A 22,541-nucleotide genomic window follows, 5' to 3' on the forward strand; every position below is an offset into this window, starting at 1 on the left:
GTGTGACTTGGTGTGTCTGGTGTGTGTCTTGAGTATGTTTGTGTGGCTCGAGTGTCCTTGTGTGTGCGTCTCGTGTGTGTGTGTCTCGTGTGTGTGTGTGTGTGTGTGTGTGTGTGTGAGTCTCTTGTGTGTGTGCGTGTGTGTGTCTTGTGTGTGTGCGTGTGTGTCTTGTGTGTGTGTGTGCGGGTGTGTGTGCGTGTGTGTGTCTTGTGTCTATGCATGTGTCTTGTGTGTGTGTCTTGTGTGTGTGCGTGTGTGTGTCTTGTGTGTGTGTGTGTCTTGTGTGTGTGTGTGCGGGTGTGTGTGCGTGTGTGTGTCTTGTGTCTATGCATGTGTCTTGTGTGTGTGTCTTGTGTGTGTGCGTGTGTGTCTTGTGTGTGTGTGTGTCTTGTGTGTGTGTGTCTTGTGTGTGTGTGTGCGTGTGTGTGTCTTGTGTGTGTGCGTGTGTGTGTCTTGTGTGTGTGTGTGTGTGTGCGTGTGTGTGTCTTGTGTGTGTGTGTGCGTGTGTGTGTCTTGTGTGTGTCTTGTGTGTGTGTGTGTCTTATGTGTGTGTGTCGTGTGTGTGTGTCTCAAATGTGTCTCAAGTGTGTTTGTGTGTGTCTCTCGTGTGTGTGTGTGTCAGTGTGTCTTGTGTGTGTCAGTGTGTCTTGTGTGTGTCAGTGTCTTGTGTGTGTGAGTGACTTGTGTGTGTGTGTTTCTTGTGTGTGTGTGTATGTGTCTTGTGTGTGTGTGTGTGTGTCTTGCGTGTGTGTGTCTTGCGTGTGTGTGTCTTGCGTGTGTGTGTCTTGCGTGTGTGTGTCTTGCGTGTGTGTGTCTTGCGTGTGTGTGTCTTGCGTGTGTGTGTCTTGCGTGTGTGTGTCTTGCGTGTGTGTGTCTTGCGTGTGTGTGTCTTGCGTGTGTGTCTTGCGTGTGTGTCTTGCGTGTGTGTGTCTTGCGTGTGTGTGTCTTGCGTGTGTGTGTCTTGCGTGTGTGTGTCTTGCGTGTGTGTGTCTTGCGTGTGTGTGTCTTGTGTGTGTGTGTGTCTTGCGTGTGTGTGTTTCTTGCGCGTGTGTGTCTTGCGTGTGTGTGTCTTGCGTGTGTGTGTCTTGCGTGTGTGTGTCTTGCGTGTGTGTGTCTTGCGTGTGTGTGTCTTGTGTGTGTGTGTCTTGTGTGTGTGTGTTTCTTGTGTGTGTGTGTTTCTTGTGTGTGTGTGTCTTGTGTGTGTATGTGTGTCTTCTGTGTGTGTCTTCTGTGTGTGTATGTGTGTCTTGTGTGTGTGTGTGTGTGTCTTGTGTGTGTGTGTTTCTTGTGTGTGTCTTGCGTGTGTGTTTCTTGTGTATGTGTGTCTTGTGTGTGTGTGTGTATGTGTGTCTTGTGTGTGTGTCTTCTGTGTGTGTGTATGTGTGTCTTGTGTGTGTGTGTTTCTTGTGTGTGTCTTGCGTGTGTGTGTCTTGTGTGTGTGTCTTGTGTGTGTGTGCGCGTGTGTGCGTCGTGTGTGTGTCTTGTCTGTGTGTGTGTATGTGTGTGTGTGTGTCGTGTGTGTATGTGTCGTGTGTGTGCATGTGTGTCTTGTGTGTGTGTGTGTGTCGTGTGTGTGCATGTGTGTCTTGTGTGTGTGTGTCTTGTGTGTGTGTGTGTCTTGTGTGTGTGTGTCTTGTGTGTGTGTGTGTGTCTTGTGTGTGTGTGTGTCTTGTGTGTGTGTGTGTCTTGTGTGTGTGTGTGTCTTGTGTGTGTATCTTGTGTGTGTGTGTCTTGTGTGTGTGTGAGTCTTGTGTGTGTGTGTGTCTTGTGTGTGTGTGGTGATTGTGTGTGTGTGGTGATTGTGTGTGTGTGGTGATTGTGTGTGTGTGGTGATTGTGTGTGTGTGGTGATTGTGTGTGTCTTGTGCGTGTGTTGTGATTGTGTGTGTCTTGTGTGCGTGTGTGTCTCGCGTATGTGTGTCTCGTGTGTGTGTGTCTCTTGTGTGTGTGTGTGTCTCAAGTGTGTTTGTGTGTGTCTCTTGTGTGTGTCTGTGTCTCGTGTGTGTGTGTCTCGTGTGTGTGTGTGTCTCGTGTGTGTGTGTCTCGTGTGTGTGTGTGTCGGTGTGTCTTGTGTGTGTGAGTGACTTGTGTGTGTGTGTTTCTTGTGTGTGTGTGTCTTGTGTGTGTGTGTATGTGTGTCTTGTGTGTGTGTGTGTGTTTCTTGTGTGTGTCTTGCGTGTGTGTGTCTTGCGTGTGTGTGTCTTGCGTGTGTGTGTCTTGCGTGTGTGTGTCTTGCGTGTGTGTGTCTTGTGTGTGTGTCTTGTGTGTGTGTCTTGTGTGTGTGTCTCTTGTGTGTGTGTGTCTCAAGTGTGTCTCAAGTGTGTTTGTGTGTGTCTCTTGTGTGTGTCTGTGTCTCGTGTGTGTGTGTGTCTCGTGTGTGTGTGTGTGTCGGTGTGTCTTGTGTGTGTGTGTGTCTTGTGTGTGTGTGTTTCTTGTGTGTGTGTGTTTCTTGTGTGTATGTGTTTCTTGTGTGTGTGTGTATGTGTGTCTTGTGTGTGTGTGTATGTGTGTCTTGTGTGTGTGTGTGTGTGTCTTGTGTGTGTGTTTCTTGTGTGTGTGTCTTGCGTGTGTGTGTCTTGCGTGTGTGTGTCTTGCGTGTGTGTCTTGTGTGTGTGTCTTGTGTGTGTGTCGTGTGTGTATGTGTCGTGTGTGTGCATGTGTGTCTTGTGTGTGTGCGTGTATGTGTGTGTGTCGTGTGTGTGTGTCGTGTGTGTGCATGTGTGTCTTGTGTGTGTGTGTGTCTTGTGTGTGTGTGTGTCTTGTGTGTGTGTGTGTCTTGTGTGTGTGTGTATCTTGTGTGTATGTGTATCTTGTGTGTATGTGTGTCTTGTGTGTGTGTGTGTCTTGTGTGTGTGTGTGTCTTGTGTGTGTGTGTGGTGATTGTGTGTGTGTGGTGATTGTGTGTGTGTGGTGATTGTGTGTGTGTGTGTGGTGATTGTGTGTGTGTGGTGATTGTGTGTGTCTTGTGCGTGCGTTGTGATTGTGTGTGTCTTGTGTGTGCGCGTGTGTCTCGAGTATGTGTGTCTCGTGTGTGTGTGTCTCTTGTGTGTCTCAAGTGTGTTTGTGTGTGTCTCTTGTGTGTGTGTGTGTCTCGTGTGTGTGTGTGTCTCGTGTGTGTGTGTGTCTCGTGTGTGTGTGTGTGTGTCGGTGTGTCTTGTGTGTGTGAGTGACTTGTGTGTGTGTCTTGTGTGTGTGTGTGTGTGTGCCTTGTGTGCGTTCTAGAGGGAACAGGCAGAAAGGCAGGAGAGAGAAAGAAAACAAGAAAGGGAATTAGAAAAGGAGGAAAGAGAGAGAGAATTCCAGCTTAGAGTGCTGGCAGTTAAAAAGAGACACCAGCAGGTGAGGCAGGACTTATTTCCAGATCATAACCCATTGGGGAGATGTTTAAATTTATGCAAGCTCTTCCAAAATTTGAGGGAAGGGATGTTGAAGCACTCTTTATTTCATTTGAGAAGATAGCTAAACAGATCAACTGGCCAAAGGAAAACTGGACATTGACCATGCAGAGCAAATTGACAGATAGAGCACAGGAAATTTACGCTTCACTGTCAGAGAAGGTTTCTGGGGATTATGATGTGGTGAAAAAGGCCATTTTGAGTGCATATGAGTTGGTCCTTGAAGCACACAGACATAAGTTTCGAAATTTAAAGAAACAGCCTGGGTAAACTTACACTGAATTTGAAAGGATGAAGCAAAGTAGTTTTGACAGATGGATATGAGCATTAGGAGTTGAAACTACCTATCAAGTTCTCAGACAGACCATTCTCTTGGAAGAATTTAAAAACTCCCTACCTTCTGTAATAAGAAACAATGTTAAAGACCAAAGGGTTGCAACTTCTAGACAGGCAGCAGTAATGGCTGAGGATTATGAGCTGATAAATTTGAAAAGGATAGAAAGTGGGAGAGTGAAAGGACGGCAAGTAGCCAGGGTAGAGAATGGATAACTGGGAGCACCTTGAGATCTCCACCCCAGATCAGGAAGGAAGGTACTGAGGGTGGAGGTGAAACTGGAAGGCTGAAGTGTTTCCATTGTAATAAAGTAGGACACCTTACTTCAGAATGCTGGATGTTGTGAGGGAAGCCAATGGGACTTATTGGGGTTCATAAGAGTGAGTCCGAAAAGGGAACTCAAAAAGAAAATGCCACAGATCAAATTGTAACTTTAACTACAAATAAGGGTCTGGAGGTAAACACTGCTGTGAATGCAGCTTAAGTGAATAAGGTAGATGAGAGATATAAAGAGTTTTTGTCTAAAGGAAAGATGACCCCCTTTTCATCAAATAATGCAGCTAAACCCATAACTATATATTAAGGGACACTTGAACTTGGAGCTACTTGAACTTTTTTGCTGGAGAAGGACCTAGTTTTCCCCCCAGAGAGTTCAATCAAAGCCAAAGTATTGGTAAACGGGATAAGTGGAGAGTATATCCCGGTTCCATTGTACAAAGTGCAATTGGAATGTGATTTGTTGTCTGGATTGGTGGCTGTAGGAGTGGTTAAGAAATTACCCGTGGATGGAGTTGATTTACTCGCGGGGAATGATTTCGCAGGAGTGAAGGTTATAGCTTCGCCCATAATTACGGAAAGTCTGAGAGAGGCTAAAGAGACGGAGCAGTTACAAGAACAAGTTCCTGATATTTTTCCATCGTGTGTGGTGACCACAGCAATGGCTAAACAAATTCCATCTCCAGAGGTCAAAGGAATATCACGAGCAGATGTTAGAGTAGCCGAAACCTTCTTTAAGGATGAGGATAATTCAACGGAAGTGTTTAGCAGGTCTTCATTAATTGAGGTTCAGAAAGCAGGTACAGAGTTAAACAAGTTAGCACAGTCAGCTCAGACTGAAGATGAAGTGGAAGGAGTTCCAGAGTGCTATTACCTTAAAAACGGAGTTCTGATGAGGAAGTGGAGACACCCTCACAGACCTGCGAATGATTTAAGGAAAAGTTCCTGAAGCATAAAGACTAATCCTCCATGTTGGATTACGTGTCCATGTTTCTAGAAAGACTCGCAGAAGCATGTGAAGAAGCACGAGAGCACTTAAAAATTTCCCAAGCCAAAATGAAAGAATGGGCAGACAAACATGCTGCAACTAGAACGTTCAAAGCAGTAGACAAGGTATTGGTATTGTTGCCTTTGCAGGGTGAACTTCTGAAAGTGAAATTCAATGGCCCCTACAAGATAGTTAATAAAGTGACTTATCTGATAGGTATTCCCGAGCGTAGGAAGAAGAAACGGTTATATCACATAAACATGTTAAAGCAATATCACCACAGAGAAGATGATAAGACAGAGCAAGTGGACCAGGTGGTAGGAGTAGTGGACAATGACAGAGACAGTAAGGGCAAGGTAGAAGGAAAAGTAGACAGTACCCAAGCGAACCTCCTACAATTTGACTAGCCAATACGACAATACTGGGACAGTTAGACACCGTGTTCTCATATTTAGAGGAAGGGCCAAGGGAAGATCTAATAAGGTTACTTAGGAAGTATAAGGGAATTTGTAGGGATACACCTGGATGTACTACTTTAGCTAAACATGACATGGGCTGGTTTATCCCAGAAAAACAAGCTCAGTTAGAAACAGAGATCCAATATATGCTGGACAATCAACTGATTGAGCTGGGAATGTTCCACTCAGCTGGACAATGGAGAAGAGATGTTAGACATGGACAGTGAGGCCAACCACAAAGGCAGCAAAGAGGTCGAGAATGATGAGGAAAGATAGTGCATTGCAGTCACAGACACAGAGGATGTTATTTTACTGTTTTGCCAAGGATAGAAACTTGATTTGATTGGAGAGGTTTAGCTATGGAATTGCAGGGAAGACTGCATGGATTTGAGAGGCAGCATGTTCAAGGACTTTGGAGAGGAAGAAATTGGAGACGTGGTGGTAATTTCCAAGATCAGAGGGTGCAAGGGTGGGTCTTTTGAGGATAGGGGTGATGCTGACAGATTTTAAGGGATGGGAACAATACAGGAAGAACTAGTATATGAACTAGTAAATTAAAAGGAGAGTGGAAGAGGTGAGTTGGGATGATTGTTGAAACCACCGAGAATGAGAAATCGCTTGTTGCTGAGGCTGTCTCAGTGAGAAACTTGGCTGGGGCTTGGTACTCAGTACAGAATGAACATTTTAAAGAGGTGGAACAAAGTGAGGTGCTCAAGAAGGAGAAAGTGCCAGAGAAGTATCAGGGTACCCCAGGGTAAGATTTGGTGATCATGGCCACACTGCCACCATGGCAGTTTGAGCGGTGTCACGTAATGGAAGGTATAGCTAAACGGGGGGAATTCAGTCAGGGGCAAGATGCCATCATCCATGATGAGGCAGAGATGCCAGTGCACATATCTGCAATAACATCATGGATGACAGGGGCCTTGCTCACAAGTTAGTGGACAGCTTAGAGGGGGGTCAGAGAGGGGTGGTGATTGTTCATCTGCTGGTGAAGTCTAGGGGTCAGTGGTGGGAGGGCAGTGGTGACAGAAAAGGGGTATGCAGCCTTAGCCCCTGCCCTGGGATGCATATAGAACATACTTAAATATAATGTCTAATCCAAAAAGTTGGAAAATGCATTAATATGCTAAAGATTTAGTTATTTTTAAATAAAAGAGAACATGCCACCTGACACCTAGAAACTGAAAGCTGTGTATGGTATACAAAATTGTAAAATTGCTACCAGTCCAAAAATGATTCAATAGATGCAGCAGCACCCTGCAGTTGTGCAAGTATGATATTTAGCAAGCCAGTTAGTAACTGCAGAATTATAGTCCTACAACCACTTCGAACAAGGCTTACCAGTGTTCAGGAATGGGAATCCTGGCTGATTTCTCTCCTCACCGCCTCCCACCCACCTAGGACAGTCAACTGAATGATGTGTCCAACTGCCAATCTGGCTGAGAGCAACTAGTGCCATATATCAGGGACTGGATCCATGTGGCTCAGCATCACTTCAGTGTGTGCATTTACAAACTTGGTCATACAACTTTCTAATATTGTTGCTGAATAATGTAGTGTTGAATCGCAGTAATATAATGAATATTACACCTTTCTTCACAAGTGTTACTGTTTGAATACACTGCATACATCTAATACAATTGCAGAAATACTGCCAAAGGATAAATCATTAGGGGGGCTGGTTAGCTCAGTTGGTTGGACTGCTGGCGTGTAATTCAAAATAAAGCCACAGCTTGGGCTCAATTCCCGTTCCGGCTGAGGTAGACTTCGGATCTATCTCCTTGCTCTGCCCCCGAGAGTGGCAACTGACAAAAAAACTGCGAAGAAAATAGCTCAGGATGAAGCATCAGCAGACAATGAGCCAAGAGCCTGTCTTCATGGCTCACGTCATGACATGATAAATTATTACCTTCCACCTTATCTGAACAGAGTTCTTTGGCCTTCTCTCTCACCATTTTGGGGATAAGAACATCTTTCTCCACATGCCGAAGTAGATTTGCCTCTGGAAGATATAAAAATGGTAACCTTAAGTGTTAGCTTAGTAGATGGCAGAAAGTGGGTGAATGCTGGGATTTTCTCTAACATTTGGATTTGCTGATTAGGATACTGAGAGTCTCAGTGAATTACAGATCAAGTACTTGCATTGGTTTCACCACCATCTTTTCCATCATAAAAACTCCAATGGAGCTCCAAGCTGGAGCAGTGCAAGTGGCAAGCATTGTGTGGAACTGTCTGGACTCACGTATCAGGCAGGGTGAATATATATCTTTGAAGTGCACAAAGATTGTAGTCCCCAAACATGAAGTTGCACAGCTAAAGAGTCAACTGGATGGACATTTGGGAGGGAGAAAGTTTTCTGGAGCTGATGTTCCAGAGGGCAGTTGCTCCTTGCAGTACAGAAGCTGCTAAGGGAGACTGGTGACAATCTACATATAGGACAGGAAACGAAAGGCGAGGATCAAAAGAAGCTTGATTTTCCCAATATGCATACTTATTTATGTACCAGTGATGTAGACAAAAAAAGTAGCATATAGGAGAGTTACCATCAGTTATTATGGCACGCTGATGGCAAATGCCAAGCTGCCCAAATCACAGAGGGAAACTTGAAGCAGCTGCCAAAATGGTTTTTGCAATTTGTATAGTATGAGGAGAGGTTCTGAAATCAGGAAACTGTGTCGCCGACTACTTGTGATGATTTTTTAGTAAATCTTTATTTTTTAAAATTAAAGCAAAAAAAAAGCCACAATTACACTTAAACACAAGAATGGCTTCACACAGTAAACAGTACTTTAAAACAGTTCCACAGGATCTTAGCTTTACCCTCAGAACTAACCTTCCCCTTTTCTGTTCAGCAACTATCCTTATAAATTTTAAAATCTATAGAATTCCAGTAATTTTTATCACACAGTGCCTTTTTCCTTGGGGTGTCCTCAGAGGCTGACAGCAACTGGTTCTCCCAATCTGGCCTTGTTCACACTGTCTTCTGGGAGGTCTGACCAGCTATCCTACTCTCTTCTGGGAGAGTTAAGCAGCTACCCCCACCTAGGCTTCAGTATTTCCTTAAAAGTGTTCCCTTCCCCTTTGATCTCCCTACTGTCCCAACCAGTTTCTTTAGAAATGCTTTCTTCCCAGACTTGACGAGACTCTTCTTTACATTAGCTCTTAGGCCTTTAAAAAAAGTAAACTTACCCTATTTTTACCTATTTACATACACCTTTTTACAACCTGCATATATCCTCCTTTGAACTAAAACAACTCAATTCAAAACTATTCCTATTATTACTTTATGTAAAACTCTGATTGAAGTTCCTCTTGGTTCAATAACATATCAAAACCATTTCTTACTGTAGGTTTTAGACTCTTGCAGTCACTCTGGCTCTTACTCCAATTACTATATTTACAACACCCAACAGCCTGTCTTCCAGTACATAAGAAATATGACAGCGATATTACCAGACGAAAAATATAACAATCTCTTGTTTTCTTGACACAGTGAGTGCACTGTGGGAAAAAGAATACGAGTGATGTGAATAAGTGAACAGTGATTTTAGGGAATTCTATAGTCAGTGAGTGTATAGAGTCTTCTGTAACTGTGATCCAAAGTTCCGAATAGTGTGTTACTTCCCAGGTGCTAAGATTTGTGCCATCACATCGGAATGGGAGGGCCAGCAGCCAGAGGACGTGGTTTACTTGGAAGTCAATGACAAAGATAAGAATAAGCTTGAAGTTCTGCAAAAAGATTTAAAGAAATTCTAGAATAAGAAGCTAAACCTCCAATGTAGTAATACCTAGTATGGACCAACAGGAAGATAAAGGTTAGGATTGTCAATGCATGCCTTGAAGGATGGTGTAAAAGGGAGGGTTTAGATTCCTGAAACATTGTGATAACTTTTAGGGCTAAGGTAAGGCTGTCTAAATGGGATGGCCTTCACCTGAACTGGAGCTATCCCTGTGGGAAGGATGTATAGCGCAGTGGTGAAAGATTTAAATGAGCTAAAGGTGTGGGGGTAGTGGGAGGGGAAATCCATACTGTGTCAAAATGTATGAGAAAAAGAGCAGCAGGACAAATAGGCAGAATGAGGTTAATTACTCAGATAAGAATTCTGTAATGGAATCATGCAGCAAAACAGAACAAGTAAAAAGTACAAATTCAGCTTAAGTGTACGTTGTAATAGCTTTAACTGAGACCTGGCCAAAAACTAAGTGTGATTGGGAATATTCCAAGCTACAGGATCTTTAGAAAGGACAGGGAAATCAGGAAAGGAGGAGTAACAACAATATTGATAAGTGGAAAGAAGGGGTTTCAGTAAGGGTGGCCAGGCAATGAAAACACTTTGGACTAGAAATTAAGGAACAACAAAGGATGCAAGATTCTGGTGGCAGTTGTCTATAGACCTCCTGATAGCAGCGATATAGTGGGTGCGGGAAATGTATAAATAAGATACGTCAAATGTAGCAACAAAATATGTAGTTATATTGGAATATTTTAATTTTCACAGACTGGGGAAAGCAGAACAGTTAAAAAAATTTAGTTCTGCCGAACGGTCATGAAGACTCGAAACGTTAACCGATTTCTTCTCCACCGATGCTGCCAGACCTGCTGAGTTTTTCCAGGTAATTCTGTTTTTGTGTTAAAAAAATTGCCTTTATATTAAGAATGTTTTGGGGACAGTTTACTAAACAACGGGCCAGATTTTGTGGTAGAAATAATGGTTAAGCTATTAGCATTCAGGCTCCATGATGCTCACTAAAAATTCTTCAATCTGATTCATTAAGGAGATACACAGTTACTTCCTCGTTCACACAGTTCCCAGAAGCTCTGTAGAGGGTGTTGCACTTTTTGGGCAACTGTTTGACAGTAATCTCCCCGCAAAAGCTCAACAAGTCTATAAGAAGTGCAAGTATAACATTTGCCGCTGACCATAAAATCTGGCCAAATATACTTTGGAACCGACAAGGAAATAGGCCATACTAGAATTAGTAGCATATAATGAACTAGAATTCATGGACAATCTGATAGTTAAGGAACATCTTATGCATAGTAACCATAATATGACTGAATTGGATCTGAAGTTTGAGAGGAAAAGAGAGCCACAAACCAAGGTTTTAAATTTGAACAAGTTAAGCTTCTTAGGAATGAGAAATGAAGTGACCACAGTAAACTGGGTAGAACTGTTAAAGAGTAACCCTACAAACATTGGGAAATATTCACAGAATTATTTGGGGTATGATATTAAACAAGTAAATATCCTTAAAAGGCCAAGTAGTTAAGTAACTACAGTGAACAAATGAGGTAAGCGATCGTATTAAGCTAAAAGAAAAGGCTTACACAACTGCTGCAAAAAAGGGAATATGCAGAGAAGTCAAAGCCAACAGCAAAAGTTTTTATAACTATATTAAGAGAAAATAAGTAGCAAAAAGGATAGCCCATTAAATGTGGATGCAGGCAAGGCTATAGTAAATGATAAGAAAACAGCAGACTTGTTAATTGAGCATTCAATCTATTTTCACAATGAAGAGGACAAATTATCAGCAGTACAAGGAATCTAAAATAAATTAATTGGAGGAACTTAGTGAATTGAATTTAATATAATTAACTAAAATGGGAATGGAGGCAAAAATGGAAGTTAAGATAGAAAAAGCTCCATGACCTGATGGTTTTCACCCCAGGATATTAAAAGAAAAGGTAAAAAAATTGCAAATGTATTAGTCAGAAATTTTCAAGTACTCTAGCTTCAGGAATTGTGCTCTGCAATTAGAAGACTGCAAAAGTCACACCATTATTTCAGGAGATAGGGAAGGAGAAACAGAGTAACTACAGATCTAACAGTTAATTACTGGACACTATCAGAAACAATTAATGAGCTCTTTGACAAATATTGGCTGATCAAAGAGAGTTATTGTGGATTTTTGAAGGTAGGTCATATCTGACTAATTGAGTTGAATTCTTTTATGAGATAGTCGCTAACATGATGGCTAGGGGAGTGTATATAGATCACAAAAACAAAAATACCTGGAAAAACTCAGCAAGTCTGGCAGCATCTGCGGAGAGGAGCACAGTTAACGTTTCGAGTCCGAATGACCCTTCAACAGAACTAAGTAAAAATAGAAGAGAGGTGAAATATAAGCTGGTTTAAGTGGGGGGTGGGACAAGTAGAGCCACTGATAGGTGGAGATAACTGTGTTCCTCTCTGCAGATGCTGCCAGACTTGCTGAATTTTTCCAGGTATTTTTGTTTTTGTTTTGGATTTCCAGCATCCGCAGTTTTTTGCTTTTATCTGAGTGTATATAGATGTTGTCTATATGAGCTTCCAGGAGGCATTTGACAAGGAGCCACAGCACAAGATCATTATCAAAAATGAGAGTGCAAAGAATTGAAGGCAACTTAGTGATGGGGCAGTAATTAGTTGGGAGGTAGGAGACAAGAGATTTGGGATAGAGGGTCCATTTTCTGATTGATAGGATTTGACTAGTGGTGATCCCTAAGGTTTTGTACTGTGGCTGCAGCTTTTTTTACTATATCTATGAATGACTTGAATTAAAGGTCCAATTTTGCAGATGACACAAAAGTTAGGTAGGCATTGGCAGGAAAAGGGACTAAGCGTGTGGGAAAAATTATGGCAGATGGAGTTCAATGTGGGGAAGCGTGAGGTCAGAGAAAGACAAATATTTTCTTAATGGTGAGAGACTAGAAGCTGTCGAAGAGCAAAGGGATTTAGGTGTCCTTGTACATAAATCACTAAAAGCTAATGCGTGCTACAAAAAGTAATCACAAAGGCTAATGGAATGTTGGCCATTATCACAAGGGAGCAGGAAAACAAAAGAAGGAAGTGATACTTAGGTTGTGCAAAGCCTTGGTTAAATCCCATCTGGAGTATGGCAACCAGTTTTAGGCACCACATCTCTAGATATAATGATCTTGGAAGAAGTACAGTATAAATTCTTCAGAATGATACTGGGGCTTAAAGGGTTAAATTATGACGACTGCATGTGAAAACTAACACTATGCTTTCGGATGATGTCGCCGACGGGCATACAGGTTGAGAAGGAGAAAGGATAGTTTACCTATGTCACAGTCACATAGGATGGCTTTAATAAGCGGTATTTCAGTACTTTTGCAGGGGCAGAAACCTGATTGGCGGGATTCAAACAGAGTTTTGAAAAAGATGGGCATGGATTTGAAAGGCAACAACACATTCAAGGACTTTGGAGAGGAAAGGGAGGTTGAAGAGGGTGTGGTGGTTTGTAAGCATGATGAGGTCAAGGATTTTTTTTTGCGAGAGGTGATGACAGCTGATTTAAAGGAGGGAAAGAAAACACCTGCAAGTGAGAGAACTATTAACAATATTGGCTAACATGTGACAGGAGGGGAGGGTGGATGATCAGCAATTTAGTGGGAATAGGGTAAAGAAAGCAAGAAGTAGGTCTCTAGGACAAGATGAGCTTGTAGAGTACGAGGGAAGGAGATAAGATTAAAAGCTAGAGAAAGATGCAAGTTCAGAACTAGGCTAGGGGGAAACTTCAGAGGAGGTTTGGCCCAGTGAGTTAGTGAAAGGGATATGGAAGGGCCAGCTGATTGGTTGGTATTGAACTTAGTGACAATAGTTGCCCATTAAGCTCACTGAAGAAAGTCAGGGCTTATAATTAACAGTATAAATACCCTTTTACTGATGTGATAAATGTTAACACAATGCCAATCAATCAATCTCTCTGACCCAGAAGGGGAACTTTTTAAAAAAACTATTGAGTCTCATTTTCCAAAAATAATTTGATTTCTTTTTCTTACATTTCCTTTCTGTCTCTTTTTTTCTCTCTCTCTAAGTTCAGTCTTTCTTTCCCTGACTATATTTCTTCTTCTGTACCTGATTTGAATTCTAATCTATCCTCCTTTTCTTCATTTTTTGTGTCATTCTATCTCAATTTCAATCCTTCAATCTCATTGGTTGAGGAGGTTGACACTGTTGCGTCATTCACCAGGATCCCAGATGCCCTATTGCCCTTGCCACACCACTTTCAGTTCACACTTCTAGCAAGTTATAGCTGAAGGGTGCAAGAAAAGTGATACAATATACTTTGTCCACCCAATTTTCTCCCCATTTTGCTTAAGACATGGACTACGGAATGATTCATAGCCATAGCTACCCTTTGGTATCACAGCCAAGTGGTCATAATTTGCACATGTTTAGGCAGTGATGATTGACAGATTATTAAGTATTAACTGCAAGGGTCATTATAGCCAAACCTGCTCCTGTGCCCATCCAGTGTCCACTTGCCAGCACTTTCTAAAGGAGAAAACAATTAAGAATGGGGATCCTGGCTGGTTTTCTATTCCCAAACCCTGGTTGCTGATGCTAATCAGCATTTCAACTGCCACGAAGAGATCAGCTAACAAGAGCAGATCAAGACCAAGGTCTTTCCTGTATTACTGGCTACCAATCTGGGCAAATGGGCATCTTATACTAGAAGGGAAGGTACAATTTTAAAGAAGTATTCATAATAAAACTGTAATAAAGTTTGTCAACAAATTGATAAAATGCCACACTTCAAGAACCAGAGCATCAACACATTTGAGAAATATAAAAGGTATTGAATTAAGAAATGAGAGTGTAATGTACCTAATCTAGAAACTGGGAAAGAGGAGAAAAAACCTGAATTACTGATTGTGATGCTGTATATCTGGTGTCAAAGGGTGCAATCATAAATTCAAGGTCACCAAAAGTTGGAAAAAAAAGCCACACACAGCACTACTCATCCATAACCAATGGCAGTTTTGATTCAGCGTATTGTTTACAAAATTCTATATTCAAGCAAAATAGTGATATTCTATTTGCAAGCATTTTACTTGCACACAAATGGTGCACAGAATATTGAACTATGTAGCAAAATAATGATCTCAGATAAAAAATAAAAGGGCAATTAGTCAAAAATGAATGTGGCAGAAAATAAATAAAAACTCTCTGCCTTGAGTAAGAGCCTTCATCTGTTACTTTCCTACAAATAGGAATAGTCTCCTCTGCTGTACTAGTGCCATCCACTTCTGCTCAACTATGCCATTGGTCACCTGACTTTTCTCCTACCGGTGCGCAGTATTTGTTTTTTTGAAGCATCATGCAACAGTTTACTACAATAAACATGTAAATAAGAAATGAAGAGAGAAAAGAAAGAAATCCAACTTACATTTATATAATGTCTTATTATGTCCCTCAGGATGGCCCTTTGTACTTTGCATCCAAGGGATAATTTAAAATGAATTTCTGTTCAGTAGTCAAATGTATAAATGCGAGTGGCTGTTGTTCTACAGGAAAAATTTTTTAAAAAGAATCTGCCAGATATTTTTTATTTTAGAAAACTAATTTATGTATCATTTAACTTGCTAGGTTTTAAGTAACAGAAGTGGAGTAGACAGCAATTCCATTGTGAAGACTCAGTGGAAAGGATCTGTGTTTGCACTGATGGTGCTTATAGTTCGTTGTCTATTATTCATAGCAAGGGTAGATATATTTTTAATTTAGACTGATGTAAAATATGCTCAAAGTCCAGTAGACATGGTAGACAAATTGATCCTTGCTTCATTTAGCAGGATGTGATTAGGTTAAATGCTGGGGGTGTTAATTGGAGGTTCAAAAACAGAACAGAGCCACAAACAGAAAAGTAACTGGTTACTTCAGACACAACTTAGAAACAGTCATTGTCTTCGTCACCAGGGTATGATTTTGTTCATAGGAACAACTTCAATGTTCCAGTGAAGCTCAACGCAAACTGGAAGAACAGCACCTCATCTTCCAACTAGGCACTTTACAGCCTTCCGGACTGAATATTGAGTTCAACAACTTTAGATCATGAACTCTCTCTTCCATCCCCACCCCCTTTCTGTTCCCCCTTTTTTCCAATAATTTATATATATTTTTCTTTTCCCACCTATTTCCATTATTTTTAAATGTATTTCCATGCATTGTTTTATCTCTACCTTTTAGCCTATTTCAATCCCTTCCCCCCACCCCACCCCCACTAGGGCTATCTGTACCTTGCTCGTCCTGCTTTCTATCCTTAATGTCACCTATTAGCACATTTCTTAGATAATATCACCATCGTCAACACCTCTTTGTCCTTTTGTCTATGACATATTTTGGCAATCTCCACCTATCATGGGCCCTCTATCCAGCTCTACCTGTCCCCCCCCCCCGCCCCCCTTAAACCACCTCTCTTCTATTTTTCCTCAGTTCTGTTGAAGAGTCATACGAACTCGAAGCGTTAACTATACTCCTCTCCGCAGATGCTGTCAGACCTGCTGAGTTTTTCCAGGTATTTTTATTTTTGTTTTGGATTTCCATCATCCGCAGTTTTTTGCTTTTATCTTGGTATCTTGTCACTCAGTCTATTGATTTAAACTAAAGGCTCTACTGATGATAACGCACATCCTCTTACCCTTCTTTTAAAGCAACTCATCCAAGAAATGCTAAGTAATTAAGAGATTAATTGAAAATGAAAATTTGAAAACAGAAAATACTAGAAATGCAAAAGGAGGTTGGTAAACATCTGAATGATGAAGATAAATTAACATTTAATCTGGTGAACATCTGATTTCAATTCAAGATCCTGTTTCAACTTTAGCCTCTCTCTTGCTGTGCATTTCCAGAAAACTTAAAAGTGTATAATTAGATTTGATCCACTTTTTAAATTCAGTGAGTATTCATTATAATTGCATCTCCAGTAATACCAAATTACTTGGTGAATGTTAAAACAAAAATCCATAAGCGTTAATCTTACCATTTAACAGCATGTACCACTTCCAATGTTCTGGAATTAATTTAAACATGATCTGAACAATTCCCAAAATATAAACAGAGAATCATAATTGGTGATGTTGCTTGATGGATGTTCATTAAGGTATTAAAGAATAAGCTATCTTATAATAGTTATTTATTGAAATATATTTATGACAAATGCTATATAGTGAATATTGTGCACTATGCCATAATTTTTCTAAAATTGTAAAAGTGAAAGGGAGGACCAGTACCCTCTAGAAACATTTCATAGAACTCGAGTTTGTTGCCACTTAATCCATCGCTTTTAATCAAATTTTTGCCTTTCCCAGTACTGAATTCATTGCACATCTTGTTCTGAAGCAGATCCACAATTTGGTTAAAAATAAATTTTGACTATCCATAACGCAGCTAAATGTTCAGTTTCATGTAAAACATTTTCAGAATATGATTTAAATAACAATGTAAGGATCAAAATAATTTTATAAGGGTAATTATTTAAAGTTACAATTCAGCTGATTTAATATTCAAGGCGAGAGATAAGTCCGATTGTTATAACTACAGAGGAGTCTCCTTGCCATCTGTCACAGGGAAAATCATTGCTAGGATCCTCCTGAATTGTCTCCTTCCCTTGGCCAAAGAGCTCCTTCCAGACAGCCAGTGCGGTTTTCGCTCATCAAGGGACACCACAGGCACGATGATCACTGGGCAGCAAATCCAAGAAAAATGCAAAAAACAGCACCAACTGCTTTTCGTGGCCTTTTTCAACCTCACAAAAGTCTTTGACTCGATCAACCATAAAGGTTAATGAAGGATCCTCCTTGAATTTGGCTGCCCTCAGAAAGTTCTCATCATCTGCCTACTCCATGATGACATGCATACTGTGATCCTCACCAATGCAACCACCACAGACCCTATCTCAGGTGAAGACTGGAGTCAAGCAAGGCTGCGTCATTGCACCAACACCCTTTGCCATCTCCCTCGCTGCAATATTGCACCTCACCGCCAGCAAATTACCCACAGGCATAGAGATAATTTACATAACAGAGGGCAAACTGTTCAATCTGTGCTACCTTCAATCCAAAACCTAAACCACTCCAACCTCAATCATTGAGCTCCAATAGGCAGATGATGTTAGTGTGTGAGCTCATTCAGAAACATGAGCTCAAGCTAACTGTCAACTCCTTCTCTGAAGCATACGAGAAAATGGGCTTTTCCCTAAAAACCCAAAAAGCTAATGTCTTCTTCCAACTAGCTCCCACAGCATACCTCCTCCCATTGATTAAGATCAATGGTGAAGATCCTGGAAAATGTGGACCATTTTTCATATCTTGGGAGCCTCTTCTCAACGAAGGCAGACATAGACAACAAAATTAAATGTGCCAGCTCAGTCTTTTGACTGAAGAAGAAAGTATTTGGTGACCAGGATCTCAAACCCGAGACTATAGGTCATGGTTTGCCAAACAGCAGCGACCCTCACACTTCTATATGTTGTGGATACCTCAAAGCACTGGAGAAATACACCAGCGGTGACTTCGCAAGATCCTCCAAAGCTGTTGGCAAGAAACGCGGTCCAACAGCAGTGTCCTCTCCCAAACCAACTTGCATGGCATTGAGGTGCTAATCACAAAAAAATAGCTCCACTGGACAGGACATGTTGTTCATATGCCTGACACCAGACTCCCAAATCAACTTCCTTACTCAGAGCTAGGTCATGACAGGAGACTCCCAGGAGAACAGTGGAACTGCTTTAGGGATGTCCTCAAAGCATCCCTGAAGAGGTCAAACATCCCCACCGACTCATGAGGGTCCCTGGCCTATGAGCAACCAAGACGGAGAAGGTTCATTTTGGAAGGTACCAAATGCAGAGACAGAAAGAGGCAAAATCGAGGCATTGTACAGGGCACACAAACTTCAAACAACTCATTTACCTGACCCATCAAGCACCGTCTGCCCCGCCTGTGGCAGTCTGCAGATTGTGCATTGGACTTATCAGCCATCTCAGAACTCATCGAACCGGAATTGAAACAAGTCATCTTCGGTCCTGAGGGACTGCTTAAGAGAAGAATAGGTTCAGATTTCCTCACAAACGGAATAAATTAATAGTTAAGGGGAAAACAAAATGCAAAGGAATGGAGACAAAAACAACATGTTGCTGTATTTACCGAACCAGAATTAAATGCAAATCACAAAAAGGAGTTTTGCCACGAGAGCGTGCCTCACACAAAATTAGGGCTTGCGAAAGTTCTGGCAGATTGGATGATGCAAAGGACAAACTTACATATTGCCTGTCCCTTGTCAGGATAGCACTTCACTGCCAAAAAATGCTTTTTGAAGTGCAGCTACTGTTGTTATGTAACAGCCAATTTATACACAGCATGATTCAACAAACTATAATAAGATAAATGAACAGCAAATTCATTTTATTTGTCCATGTATTTTGCACTGTGTTAGTTACTGCAGAACTATGTATTCTTCCAAGTAAAATAAATGCAATTTAATGGAGAATTAAGGTACAAGAACTACATTTAGTGTTCAACACCAACTCATATGACATCACGAGGTCTTGCTGCAATGACATCAAGAATACAGAGCCCAATGTCCTCATTCACAATATCACGAACAAAGCCATATACTGCCAGGGGAATTCCTCACAACATCAGAGAATTGTTAGTTCAGGAGGCCATTCAGCCCATCGTATCTGCACCGGCTCTCTGAATCTAGAGCCGTTCTCCTGCCTTCTCCGTGTAACCCTGCAGATTGCTTCTTTTCAAATAATCATCTAATTCCCTCTTGAAAGCCTCAATTGAACCTGTCTCCACAACACTCTCAGGCAGTATATTTCAGACTCTAACCACTTGCTGTATGAAAAAAATATAAAATACAGAGCCCAGATGTTTTTATGCTCCCAATGAATTTATGAACATTTTATACAGTGTCATGCAAAAATATGTGTTTGCTGTTCAAAGACTAAGTCAGTAACTATAATAATATGGTGGCAAATCTTTTTGCCAGATCGGCCAAAGCGGAATACTATATTAATCCCGCTGTATCATAAAGCCATTACAATATTAGCTTGATATTCTGGAGCAAACCTGGCCTACGATCAATTCCCAAAGGCGGCAAAGATCAATGTCGCTGTAGCAATCTACTGAAGGGAGTGCCTCACAAATGTGCTAAGTGCTACTTTCAAAGCATCAACTTGGGAACACAACAGGTTAGTAATTTTACCACAGATTTTAAAACTTCACCAAAAAAAAAATGTTTTAAATATAGACAGAGCTTCCTGTGGCTTTTCTTGACATTAGTGATCTGACTTCACATCAAACTGTCACTAACCCAGCAAGCACCAGGTCTTATCATAAAGCCTATTCATCCTTTCGCTCTACGTTAGTCACACACACAGCTTTCTATGAATCTTCTCAGATCACTACTTCCCTGGAGAGTAGGTGCAAAGATAAGACTGAAGAATTGATTTGTGCCCTACATCAAATATGTATCTAGCGCAAGCTACTGAAATGAAAAACATTCAATTTATTCAAATGTATCCTTGCACATAATATATTTATAATGAAAATATCTAACTCAATAGAACACATGCTTCAAAACATGTTAATAGCTGAAGAGAAAAAAAAAACTAAAAAAGGAGTCTATCCAAAAAAAGTTTCTTATTACAGCACAATAGAATGAACTCACTTTAAACCTTTCAGGTTTACTATTTGTAACTTGTTTCCTATTATAACATTCTCAATATAAAATAATAAAGAGTGACACTTTTAAAAATATAACTAAATTCCTGAATCTAGTTTAATAACAGCAAACAGTTTAATTTAAAAGGTGATGGAACCTTTTTACGATGCAAGTTCAGAAGTTTTAGACTCTTAACTAACATGTTATAGTCAAATACATTAATCCCCTTGCTTCCAATGGATTGATTCACTGACAAAGCTGTCGGCTGAATTGCAAACATACTCTTCGTGTTCTCAAGCTGTCACCACAAATTTTGAATAGAATATGGAGAAACTGTGGATGCTCCAAGGGGATTTGACAGCATATGACATTCTCTTCCTACCTACCCTATAAGCTATTTTATTTGACTATGTTTTTGCACTGTACTAATTACTGTAGAACTCTAATGTTGACAGTAAATAAAAGGATGGAATATAAGAACATAAGGCTTAAGGTGCAAGAACTAGATTTGACCTTTGAAGTGTAAGTGAAGCCTTATGATTTACTTTCTGTAATTTAAATGTTGGTCCTTTAATAATATATAGCACAAAGAAGATGGGATGTTGTAATTTGATTTAAAGAATACATGTAACAATAAACCATCCTGACTGGTAACAGGATAAGTAACTGTGTGGAGTTGTGGGGGTGTGGGAGAGGGTGATCACATCTGAGCCACCCCTGCTCATAGCAATTACACCAAAATATTCTGAATGCAACACTTAAACGAGATAATTTAACACATTCAAGATTTGGTACAATTTACAACATTTACAGATATGTGTTTTGGGATGCAATATGGAACAAATTATAATATTGTCCCTTTAATCAAAAACTACACAAATGCAACATGTGACATTAATCAGTGAAAGAATGACATACAAAAAAAACTAGCTATAATTTTCATTGTAAAACTTAAACTGTAGGTTTAGTACTGGATTCTATTAAAAGGATAACCTGCAAAAAAACAAGGTTCCCTCAATCGCTTGCTGAATAAACGCAACCAATTGTGTGTTACTGAGCCTCATGACCTGGTATGTCCTAAATTCAATTCCTGCTCTGTGCTGAGTGAATTGGAGGCACTACAACTGGCCTCAGTTTCCATGGGCTAGAGAGAGGGGAAAAAAAACAATATTCATGCTTCTGTTCGCTATCCAATGACTTCTAAAACTACAAGTGTGCGGACTTCAGGGAAGGACAAGTTAAAGTCAGCAGTGATCTTGTCCATGTCTGAAAATACCACTAACGCCCACTGTTTAGTCTGACTCATGAATGAAAGCCATTTGAGGAAGGTACGAGACAGGTGATAGTTCGAAAAGCACCATCTCCCTGCATGAGTACCTTCGATAGTCCCTGAAAGGAAATTAAGAGAGAGAAACAGTAAGTGTCCCAAGATTTCCAATGAAGGCAAAGTACATATACGGTTCTCACTACATTAGGTTAAAATTTTTTGGACAAAAAGAGACCTGTTTAAAATCATGCTATTGTTCGAATTGTATACAACTGCCCGTAGTAAATGAACAGCTGAGTAATGTTGGTCCCAGAAGAATACTGAAAGTGCTTTTAGACAAAGAAACCATAATAGAATATACGTGGATCTCCCATGATAAATCCCACAATAAGTCAGGGGATATGCTATGTAATAAACAATATATTGTCAGGGCTACTGACTCAAGGTGATTATGCAGCAGGGTCAATGGTGTTTGGAAACACTGAAGTGGGCCCAAGGATCTAGTAGGGCTGGTAAAGGGGTGCTAGGCTATGTCAACACTAAAGAGGAAAGGAATAGAGTAATCCTTGGGTGTGGAACAAGTGGGGAAGGATTCCTAAGACACTGGGAGAGGGATGCAGGGTGTGGAGTGGTGAAAGAGTAACAAAGTAACAAGAGTAACAGGCTAGGGTGTGGGAGCACTGGGGTGTAGGATTTCTGGATGAGAAAATATAAGGAAGGGAAGCTACAATGCACTGTGATTAAAAACATAATGATGTGGGATTCCTCAGATGTATAAAAGCAGCAAGAGTAAAGAAAGCTGCTTGGGCAATGTAGGAATGGTGAGAAACAGGACAGTGTAGAAGAAGCAGGGCAAGAGGGATGCAGGTGTCAATGTTAGCAAAGGAGAGGCAAGGTGGCTTCAGAGATAGGTGATTGTGATGCTTATGGTAGAGACTACATCAGAGCATTGCACTGGAAGGGTCCGAGTGCAGCTTGTTGGTGTGTTCATTTCAACTCAGGACCACTGGGCTGTCTCAGTACTAGTGGGCCATTGTGTTTCCTATTTTAATTTCAGATTGGATCAACCATTTTGCCCTGCTCAACAATGGTACCACTATTGCCCAGCCACCACCATTGACATCTTGGGGATCACTATTGATCAAAACCTAAATTGAACTGCCATATCAACACCAAAGCATCTTAAAGGAAGAAACCAAGGTAGAGAGGCGGGGAGGTTTATGGAGGGAATTCCAGAGCTTAGGGCCTAGGCAGCTGCATCCAATGACGGAGAATTTAAAATCAGGGATGCTCAAGAGGCCAAAATTAGGGGAGCGCAAATATCTCAGGGGATTGTTGGACTGGGGGAGATTAGAAATGGGGATGGGC

At 40.9% G+C, this 22,541-nt stretch overlaps 1 protein-coding gene across 1 annotated transcript in view; it reads right to left on the bottom strand.

The window, feature by feature from the left end:
• cmc1 (C-x(9)-C motif containing 1) overlaps window positions 1-22,541 on the bottom strand; it is an 84,798-nt gene that overhangs the window by 54,605 nt on the left and 7,652 nt on the right. Inside the window, exon 2 of the mRNA XM_078539047.1 lies at window positions 7,363-7,455. Coding sequence (XP_078395173.1) covers window positions 7,363-7,455 — 93 coding nt within the window. The remainder of the gene's footprint in view (window positions 1-7,362; window positions 7,456-22,541) is intronic.

Source organism: Cetorhinus maximus, chromosome 3, assembly GCF_964194155.1.
Source record: "Cetorhinus maximus chromosome 3, sCetMax3.hap1.1, whole genome shotgun sequence".
Taxonomy (NCBI): Eukaryota; Metazoa; Chordata; class Chondrichthyes; order Lamniformes; family Cetorhinidae; genus Cetorhinus; species Cetorhinus maximus.